General features: G+C 39.8%; 1 protein-coding gene and 1 long non-coding RNA gene across 2 annotated transcripts in view; both read left to right on the top strand.

Moving 5' to 3' along the window:
* LOC109822203 overlaps positions 1-10,583 on the top strand; it is a 12,994-nt gene extending 2,411 nt beyond the window's left edge. Inside the window, exon 3 of the mRNA XM_020388374.1 lies at positions 10,568-10,583. Coding sequence (XP_020243963.1) covers position 10,568 — 1 coding nt within the window. The 3' untranslated portion in view covers positions 10,569-10,583. The remainder of the gene's footprint in view (positions 1-10,567) is intronic.
* LOC109822204 lies at positions 458-4,610 on the top strand. The gene is made up of 2 exons (XR_002242052.1): positions 458-1,149; positions 1,256-4,610. It is a non-coding gene; the product is annotated as an uncharacterized LOC109822204 (long non-coding RNA).

The following is an 11,343-nucleotide window of genomic DNA, read 5'->3' as shown; positions in this document are numbered from 1 at the left end:
CATGAAGACGACTCTTGTTAAAAATATGATTTATAACTGTGCTGTCATCGTATAGCTATGCCCTCGATATCGACAACCCGATATGAGTTTTTTCCTTGGCTATTACTACTATAGCATCAACTAGACGATGCACCCATCTTGATTAGACATGTTCTGGGTCACGGTTATTTTCATAGTTTTACAGAAGTCGTTCCACGGTAACTCTGTGGTTAGTGCATAACATAGAAGTCGTTCCACGGTAACTCTGTGGTTAGTGCACAACATTTCATGCACAGTCATAAAAAAAAAATTAAATTTGACAAACATGGGGTTTATAAAGGGGAATTAGACGAAGAATGTAACATGTATATAAACGGGCATATGCGCATTCCTGATACCCTGAGTTATATATATACACGGGCCAAAGAGCCAATTCTTGACTTGAAGCCGTGTTCCCGGGACGGTTTACGGGGAACCGATTTATATACATGAAAATATTCTTCTCTAATTCAAATAACATGTAAAATAAGAATAATGTGTTTTTATGCGTTATGATAGATTTGGCATGCATGGTATGACCTGGATGAAGTATGGGTGATGTATATTTATATTGTTGTGGATAGAATTTTGGGAGTAAATATTTAGAGATTTACAATTTGAGATATATGGTATATACGAGGGTTTCCTTGTTTGGATTATTCCCTCGACGTACTCATCTCTCATGTTGTGGGTCTCTAAATCTTATCTCCTTTTAGCATATGGTATAAGGTATGTGCTTATGGTAGACCTTGTCTGATATCCATGTTTAGAAACTTCTTTTATCATCTTTAATTGAGTTTCATCGTATTTTGTTTATAAGATAGCCTTTTTCTTTTATCACTGAAATTTTAGAATTTATCTTTTCTTATTATCTACCACTTATAGTTGCACGTGCACAATTTCCTCATTTTACATGCTTGCTGGGAGTTTTCTGACTCCCATGGGGTTTGCATACCCCAGACTTGGGAATTGTCCTTTCTTCGCAGGACCAAGAGAACTTTAAGGATTAAGACCCGTGACAGTGACCACCTTCTCTCTCAGCTTCAATTATTGAGTCTTTCTTGTAATCACTTGTGGTACTCGAGACTAAGATGTATTTTCCTCCTTCCTACTTTGAATAGTTGTGGACATGTAAGAGAACTTGTCTTTTCAGAGTTTTCTTTATCTATCTAGTTCCCTTGTTATTTTGGTTACATGCTCTATGTAGTAGTTCTTTTAGCAATATAACTGTATACAGGATGATCCAGAGGCGTGAATGTAACCGTATGGTTGCATTGCCGACCGAGTCATGCTCCAAATTATCACGTTTTGGACTCGGGGCGTGACAAGGTTTTATTGGTATCAGAGCCAGGTTTACATAACTGGACTCTCATCCTGTACATAACTATTGGAGCTTTTAAAATAGGAATAGGAGTCTGAGCATGTATAATATTAGGCTCGTTCACCCTTGCAATATATTTTTGTGCTTACTCCTTTGATTCTGCATACAAATTCATTTCTATCTTAACAGTTAATTCTTTTTTTTCTTCTCAAGCCAAGTGTATCCAAACTTAGTCAATGAGCACAAATTGGTTTTTGACTACCCTCAAGCTTCATAAGTTAAGCTAGCATGAAAGTTTATCCAGCCATTAGCCCTCACCTTAGCAGCAACTATAAGTTCATGAATGCTTGTTTTTTTGGTGAAGTTATCTCGACCAACGGATCATCTAAATCAAATCATTTAGCTCTAGCTAGATCATGCGACTGAACTTGGATATTCTTTATGTGCTAACCAATCAGGATATTAGTAGACTTGAAAACTTTTTAGTTACCTCCAGCTAGATAGACTAGTATCTTAGCACCGTTAGGTCATGTGAGAGGAATGTTTTTTTTTTTAGCTTAACTTGAGGTAGATATGCATGTAAGGCAAATCCATCTGGTGACGTATGTGCAATTGATTATCTAGATTATAAATTCTGAATGTGGTTCATGCTTGATAATATGCATGGTATCCAAGAATGAGAAATCATGTGGATGATATTGAGGGTATATGTTGGAAACTTGATTTTTGTGAGATAACAGCCATATAAATTTAAGTATTTGATTGAAGATATTGTATGATTATGTACCCAATATATGATCGAGATAATACATGATGCTTGATATCTAGAAAGATATATTAATACTTGAGAAGTGCCACCGAACCATGGTTCCAACCACATGTCTATAAGTTTAAGAAATGCAAGGAAAGGAATTTCATGAAAGGTCTCAGGATAAGATATACCAGTTTTATATTAGTATCGAATTATCTTATGATATGCATGTTTATGATGCCATAGTGTTGAATGTCAAGCGATTCCTTCAAGACACCATTGTAACATTGATATTGGGATACATGGTTTAGTGAGAGGGGGCTCGTGATCTTCCTCCACTGGATTGTGATTGGTGGTGGTCCTAAGGGTGACGATCCTTAGGACCAAACTTGGGAAAAAAATTGGTTTACATGTATCACGTCTTGACTGATCTCGCAGGGGATTCATACTATGGAGAGTCATTCCAATAACCTTATGGTATGTGGTATGAGATATATACAACGACAATCTAGATTGGGTATCATATCTATTTATTTCTGATAGAGCATTGCTTCTCGTGTGCTTGGATTAAATTCCGAGGACGGAATTTGTTTTAAGGAGGGTAGGATGTAACAATCAAAATTTTTCGATACGTATTTAATTATTAAATTGTTATTTTTCAAAGAGTATTAATGTTTACCTAATCTCTATGATTTTTAGTAATGTATAATAATAGTGGTTATTAATTTTTGGGAAATTATAATTACAATTGTTATGATTATGTACATAGTATTTAGTTGATATTACTAATAATTGGTTAATATTATTAATTGTTTAAATTATTACTATAACGGTATTCTTATGTATATGGTAATATATCCCCAAATCTCGTTCTCTCTCTCCTCAAAAATTCCCACGTTCAGCACACTCTCTCTCTCCACTCATCTCATTCTCATTTATTTCCCTCTACACTATTTTCCTAAACGGCCAAATCTCCCAAAATATCTCCATCTCCTTTAATCACTCCCCAAAATCACGTTATCTCTCCTCTTAATACCTTCTCTCTCTCTCTCTTTTCATCCGGTTCTCTCTACTTCCTCCCCAAGAGAACTCTGACCACCCAAGCCCACTCCGTCCAACTCCCCAACCCGCCGCCTTGGAGCCTCCACCGAGCCGCCTACTCCCCCCTTTCCTTCGCCGCTTCTAGCCGACAACCGCTGTCCCCTCCTGAACCCCGCAGTCAACCCCAACGCCCTCTTCCACGAACTCTGACCAAGCCCTTAGCAACCGCACCGCCGTCCACAGGCAAAGCCCCTGAACTCCGACCAGGTCCAAACCCAACCGAGGTTTTCACCGCCGTCCCTCCATCACCACGACCAGCCTTCGCTCACCAGCAGCCCCTGGTGCACCCAAACCCGCGCCCTCTCTCCACCTCCATCGCACGCCACATGTTCGACAATAAGCCAACACAGATCCAGTTGTAGAACCGCACACCAACAACCCCATCGAACCCGTTGAGCCCCTCAGTGATGACAACCATCGTCGTCGCCGTCCCCAAACATCGCCATCACCCTCTAGACGGCAAGCATTTTTGTCTTGCTCTTTGTTGAATTCGTTCTCATTATTATTATGCAAGCATTCATTTTCTCAATTATTATTATTATTATTATTATTTGATTTTCCTCCATGCAAGCCTTTCTATCCTTTTAGTATTTCATAATCAGCTTATTAAATTAGAAATATTTTCTTTATAGGGATCATAATGAATAGTTGCTAGATAGTTCAAACACTTTTATTTATCTTAATATGGAAGGGACAATCCGAGATCCTTTATGCAATATTTTATAGATATCATCTTTATCTTTCTAATTACCTCTCATTTATTTCATTAGAATAAATATCCATAGTATGATTAGAATAACTTGTGTTTTGTGTATGTGTGATCTGTCTAGTTTATATGCATAGTGTTTGACAATTTTAGTTTAGGAAATATAACATTTGTGATCTGGAACTTAGGTAGAGTAATTGGATTTTTTTTTTATGCGGAAATGAGGCCAAGCGTAATATAGGTATAGACTTAAAAATTCATCCTTTTTATAAATATATGCTTCACAGCTTTCAAATTTTGCACAAGTATCCTAGATGATATTAGACACATTTATATGAACATTCTGGAAGCTAATTTCCCCTACTTTACAGTGATCGGAAAGTCAAAATTGGAAAAGAAACTGGAAAGTAATTGGAAGTGAGAAAAAGTAATTTGGCACACGAAAAAAAAATATAAACTTCAATTGAGCCTGTAATGAAATGCAACGCCAAACTAAAGTTGGTTTATTTGTTTCTGATATCAAAGAAGTTTTGAGGTGAATTAGTTGTCTAAGATTGTTTGGTTTATTGAGCTTTGGATATTACAGTGATGGTTGCTTAAAGGGGAATGTGTAGCCAAATAGGGAAAATGCTGGTAGGTATTACAAAGAAGTCGGATTTGGCTGATAATTTTATGTAATATGGAAGATTCGGGGATTTAGAAATGTAGTCGTAGAATATTAAAGGAAATTGGAAGACCAGAGATAAGACAACAAGATACAAATTTACAAGAGTTCCATATAATTTCTCATAGTATATCTGTAAGCTTTTAGACCCTTGCTTTGCATTGAAGATTTGTTACTTGATTCCAAAACATAAAACTCTGTGGGTATTTGTCCTCCTGTTATTAGCCCTTTATTTTGAATCTCTGGCTATTTTAAGCTCCAACTTGTGATCAATAATAAACATTTTTCATCTCCAAGCTGTTTGACCTGGTTGTAGTTTTTGAGATAGTTTTTATTTAGAATTGCGAGAATGATCAAGCTGTTTGGTTAGTAATGAGTACGGGTCTTTTCTAATTTGATCAAGTAAACAAATCCTTGACTTAGCATGCATGCGATGAGAACTACTGCAAATCATCTCATATCTTCGTAAATTTAGGTGGACTGCCTTGATTACTTTTTCCTTGCATCTTCTAATTATTTGACACTTAACTATATATTAATTCATGGAAATCATATGGTGATAAATTTTAATAGCATGGAAATTATTTTTGTTGCTTGATCACCTAGTTATCATCCAATAGGTGAGACTGTGCATGAAGACGACTTCGGTTAAAAATATGATTTATAAGCGTGCTTTCATAGCATGACTATGTTCTCGATATCGACATCCCGATATGAGATTTTTCCTTGGCTATTTACTATTATAGCATCGACTAGACGATGCACCTATCTTGATTTGGACATGTTCTGGGTCACGGTTATTGTCATACTTTTACAGAAGTCGTTCCACGGTAATTCTGTGGTTAGTGCACAACATTTCATGCACAGTCATATAAAATTTAATCGACAAACATGGGGTTTATAAAGGGGGAATTAGACGAAGAATGTAACATGTATATAAACGGGCATATGCGCATTCCTGATATCCTGAGTTATATATATATAATATATATACACGGGCCAAAGAGCCAATTCCTGACTTGAAGCCGTGTTCCCGGGACGGTTTACGGGGAACCGATTTATATACATGGAAATATTCTTCTCTATTTCAAATAACACGTAAAATAAGAATAATGTGTTTTTATGCGTTGTGATAGATTTGGCATGCATGGTATGACCTGGATGAAGTATGGGTGATGTATATTTATATTGTTGTGGATAGAATTTTGGGAGTAAATATTTAGAGATTTACAATTTGAGATATATGGTATATACGAGGGTTTCCTTGTTTGGATTATTCCCTCGACGTACTCATCTCTCATGTTGTGGGTCTCTAAATCTTATCTCCTTTTAGCATATGGTATAAGGTATGTGCTTATGGTAGACCTTGTCTGATATCCATGTTTAGAAACTTCTTTTATCATCTTTAATTGAGTTTCATCGTATTTTGTTTATAAGATAGCCTTTTTCTTTTATCACTGAAATTTTAGAATTTATCTTTTCTTATTATCTACCACTTATACTTGCACGTGCACAATTTCCTCATTTTACATGCTTGCTGGGAGTTTTCTGACTCCCCTGGGGTTTGTATGCCCCAGACTCGGGAACTGTTCTTTCTTCGCAGGACCAAGAGTATCTTAAGGATTAAGACCAGCAGCAGTGAACACCTTCTCTCCCTTCAGTCGTCTTTCTTGTAATCACTTGTGGTACTCGAGACTAAGATGTATTTTCCTCCTTCCTACTTTGAATAGTTGTGGACATGTAAGAGAACTTGTCTTTTCAGAGTTTTCTTTATCTATCTAGTTCCCTTGTTATTTTGGTTACATGCTCTATGTAGTAGTTCTTTTAGCAATATAACTGTATACAGGATGATCCAGAGGCGTGAATGTAACCGTATGGTTGCATTGCCGACCGAGTCACGCTGTGGACATGTAAGAGAACTTGTCTTTTCAGAGTTTTCTTTATCTATCTAGTTCCCTTGTTATTTTGGTTACATGCTCTATGTAGTAGTTCTTTTAGCAATATAACTGTATACAGGATGATCCAGAGGCGTGAATGTAACCGTATGGTTGCATTGCCGACCGAGTCATGCTCCAAATTATCACGTTTTGGACTCGGGGCGTGACAAGGTTTTATTGGTATCAGAGCCAGGTTTGTCTTTTTTGTTTGCTGTAATCTCCTTTTGTTTAGGGGTTGACTACTTCCGAGAAGTTCCTTTAGAAGGATTGGGAGTGGTCGTAACCATTCCATGGTTAGCTGGCTGATTAACCATCTTGGAATAGTCAAACTGATATTCATTTCCACTTCTAGCAGAAAAGGCCAGTTCTTCTCTGGTAGCAAAAGCTTCATGCTCATCATCAGAAGGTGGGAAGGTAGGGATTCCTTCATCATTTTCCTCTAGAATAGCTGTAGTGGCATGACAACATTTCCCCTTGCTTTTGGATTTAGATTTCTTCTTGGAGGAGGATCATGTCCATTGCTCATATTGAAGTAGATCAAGATGAACCCAAATAATTTCATTGTTAGAAGTCGTGTATAGCACTAGCCCTTTCTGGCTTTATCCATGAGGATCCTCATTAATTGTCCTCATTCCTACCCTTGTCACAGGTTCTGGTTGAAACCACATGAGGAGAACAGAGCTAAAACTGATGCTTACTGCGTTTGCACCTACTTTCTTTTTCTAGGGTTGCTTTGCAGTGATAATCCCAATGTCAATCAAGGCTTGAATTTTATCCTTGGGAGCATAGCCCGTCTTGGTGGGATGATGAACTGCTATATGGAATGCACAATACCGCAGATCCATAGTCTTCTTAGCTCACTTGTGATCGGTGATAAGAGGTAGCTTGATCTTGTTGTTTTCTAACAAGTATTTGAAGATACCAGGGACTTCGTCTTCCTTAACGGAGTATTCCTTCGGGAACTTTGGCTCCAAAGCCTTTTGTTGCCTTGGAGGTCATTGCTGCTATTGAGGTGATTGCTGGTTGGACGCTTGTTGCTGTGGCTGTTGTTGGGTTGCAATTGGAATGTTTGATTTGAATCCAACGCATTCGCCTGTGCTTTCCCTTTACCATGAGGAGTGAAGTTCTGTTTTAGAGCATTAGTCGTAAGTTGACTTCTTTTAGCTTTCTTCCTTTTGAGGAAGCGTTCAGCTTGCTCCTCACGTACTTTCAACTCTTTCCAAGTCTTGTATAGTGCAACACACATAGCTTCTAGTAAGTCCAAGGAAAGGATGTTATGACATATTTAGAGGATGAATTCCTCCGTGACTGGATCTCGGTAATTCATTAGCTTATTCCGAAAGCGCTTGACGAAGTTCTTGACTGATTCTTCATCTTTTTGTTTCTCATCAAATAGTGTCCCGATTGACACCTTTGTGTCATCATTGAAGAAGTTAGCGAAAAACATGCTCCCCATGTCATCCTAGCTATTGATACTTCCCAGCTTCAGACGGTGGTACCAGTCAAAGGTGACTGCACGAAGGGTCCCCATGAATGATCATACCATCAGAGGTTCATTGCCTGAAATGACCCCTAGGTAGGACTTGAAGTAAATCAAGTGTAGAGTGGGCGAACCCCTTTCGTTGAACAGTGTGAAGTTAATCATGTTGAACTTCGTCGGGTACGAAATCGATTCCCACTCCCTCGAATAAGGACATGGAATGTCAGTCATCTTTACCTCTTGAGCAGACATCAAAGTATTGATTCCCCATTTCCTGGCACTGTTAGAGCTTTACAACCCCGACACCAACACATTTTTGACCAAGTATGGTGAGTTGGGGTTGGCGCTGCATGAGATGCACAAGGTCTCTGGTCTTTCGATAGGCAATGTGATCTATCAAGAATACTTCCCTTCTAATCGAAAGCTGTAGCAGTTGAGGTCGCGAACGCCCAACCGTTACAATACTCTGTGGGATCTCACCTGCCACTACCACATAGCTTTGGCGGGTGCTGACCCATTATCAAAGAAGCTGTGGTCGTAGATCAGTTTGAAGAAATTTGCGGATTATCTGTTCAAGAACATAGACGGCAGCTCGGGTGAAGCGATACATGAGTTAACGTCGGTAACCCCTTCCGAAGTTAATGAGCTAATCGGAAATTCCAACACACAGTCTTACACTACAGCTGGCGTTGAAGATGATTTTACCACTGGAACCAAGTTCCAAATATTTTTGTTGCAAGCGGTGAACCCGATCCAACCCTCTACCGTTCAAATATGATGTTGGCCCTAATTTCTGCAGACTCATCCATTCCTTTTCTCTAATTAATAGGAAGCTATAAATGGAAAGGACGAGGGTTTGCGAAGATTAAGATGCAACTTCAAAACCAGAAGTGTTGGGTCTTTCCTACTTTCTTCCCATGATTTTTGGGCTCTACCGTTCAAATATGATGTTGGCCCTAATTTCTGCAGACTCATCCATTCCTTTTCTCTAATTAATAGGAAGCTATAAATGGAAAGGACGAGGGTTTGCGAAGATTAAGATGCAACTTCAAAACCAGAAGTGTTGGGTCTTTCCTACTTTCTTCCCATGATTTTTGGGTTAATATGGTGATTCACTGGTCGATACGGAGGCGTTGGGTATGGGTCAGACTTCCCTTGATTCTGGTTACTTCGATTGGTTGATCAATATCAGGTCGGGCTACTTGATCTTGCGGGTGCAGAATCGCTGCTATATAGAGCCATACTTGCCATGTCGGTTCGTGCACCAATTCGGCTATGATCAGATTTATATCGGGAACCTGAATCGACAGCTCCGGACTCATGGTGGATTGATAGATGGGGCCAGGGCATGGCTGTGGAGTATAACTAGTTGCACTGGTGCCAAGTTCAAACTCCCTGGTGTTGAGCGCAAGTTAGAGCTGACTTTCCTACAATGTCAGTAGCTTTTGGCGGCAAACGAGTATGTTCTTGTGCGACCAATTGTAGAGTTAGCGTCCGAAGAAGCAGCTTGGATTGCCACTCAGATGGTGCATGAGGCTGAGTTTCAAAAAAAGAAGAGGAAAAGAATGAGAGGGTCCTTCCGACCACGAGGGGCAGAAGGAAGCCATCTTTCCTCCCGATGCTGAGATCTCAGAAACTTATATTGCGAGTGGCCAAGAGGTCAGAGTCAGCGATGATGAAGAAGAGCTGAGAACAGGTCTATCGGATCCTCTCTCCTTAGAATTAATTGAGTTAGCAATAGCTGATCGAGCTCGCCGCTTGAAATTATCTAAACCTTCGTTGGCTCCGAAGAAGCCAAAGATGCAAGTTTTATTCACCTATCCTAACAAGATGTCGGTTGAACTCCAAGGTGCAGCTTTCGAGGAGGATGAAGAAGAAGAGCCCTAACTTATACGCCGGACAAGATCTCAGCCTACAACTCAAGCCACTTTAGGGCTAGAGTCACGTTCTAAATTTACTCATGAGCGAGTCGCTAATCCGAAGGAGGCTCCCCCTGCTAAGCGTAAAAAGTTAGCTTCCAAACGACGTGGTGGACTCCCGACTTTGGGAACAAGGCCTAGCACTGACATTCCCATCGGTAGAGAGGGTAATATTTTAACTCTTTGTGATCCTTTGATTGTTCCATTTATTAATTCCTAGACTTAGTCATTACTGTGTCTCAGGAGGTCGTGCAGAAGGTGAAGAGGAATATGATCATCTTTCTCCCATATTTGATGACTTCGAAAGATCTGACTTTTCCCGACCAATGGATGAGGTTATGGCTGAGGAATCTATAGGTGCTGAAGCAGGTACAAATGTTAAAGTTGTTGTGGACTCCAACGTCGGACCTGATACAGGTGAAAGGGTTAGAGATCCAAGTACATCTAACATTGGTGATAGGTCTTTTATTTGGCGGGAGCTGAACGATTCAGAATTTGTGTCTCCGCTAATCGTTTCTATGCTTCTTACCCTCTTAGAAAAATTGCAAGAAGTGGTCCTGAGTAATAAGGCTATGGAACTCGGTGCAACTACCGAAGGTGAATTTGACTTCCTCTTATTGCGCATTCTCGGCTTTTCCTTTTTCTACTTTAACACTTTGATTCATTGTAGGTGTTTCAGTGGGGGATTTAGGCGAGGAGGGAGCCTTTCGTGATGCGGCCCTCGGAGAAACGGGTGTACCCTCACCTGATCTGCTTCCTGTCTCTTCAAACTCTGACAACATGCTTTTTGAAGATATGTTGTCTGAACAAGCCCAGCGTGAGGCTGTCGGACCGATGAACACAGCTAATTCGCCTACCGGTATGATTTTTATTCCCATGTTACATATTCATTTGTTAGTTTTTATTTAACTATAGGAGAGTTCCAATCGTAGGACCAGTCGCTAAGACTGATACAACTACTCTTATTGGAGGGTTTGATGAATCCAGTGGTCTCAATTTCTTACTGTTGGCAAGGATTGTCGTCGAGCCTTAGTCATCAGCTCTCGAGATGCAACTCCCAATTCTTTCAGGGACGCCGGCTACAGCAAGTGTTGGGACTATTGGGGGGGCCTAACTGAACAAAGCGTGAGACCAACCGAAGAAGTTGGTGCTTCAACGGCTGCTACGCCCATCGTGCTTCCTAGGACTCATGAAGTCGGACAAACGGAACCGAGCGTGAAGTGTTTAGCTGAAGAATGCTCCATGGGCATTGGTAAATTTCGCACCATGTCTTGACTTAGAATTGTTTTATACTTTGGAATATTGACCTCTTCTCTTTTTATAGGATTGTCGCCTCAACTCCGGGACACGGTTAAGGCATTATTGTCGGATGATGATCCGGAGAAGCTCATCCTCTGTTTAGAGATCAGCCACTTTTTTAATTTTGCGGGGTCATTGATCGACAAA

The sequence above is a fragment of the Asparagus officinalis genome, chromosome 8 (assembly GCF_001876935.1).
Source record: "Asparagus officinalis chromosome 8, Aspof.V1, whole genome shotgun sequence".
In the NCBI taxonomy this organism is placed as follows: domain Eukaryota; kingdom Viridiplantae; phylum Streptophyta; class Magnoliopsida; order Asparagales; family Asparagaceae; genus Asparagus; species Asparagus officinalis.
Note: the sequence above shows the minus strand (reverse complement) of the source record. Positions and strands in the feature narration are given on the sequence as shown.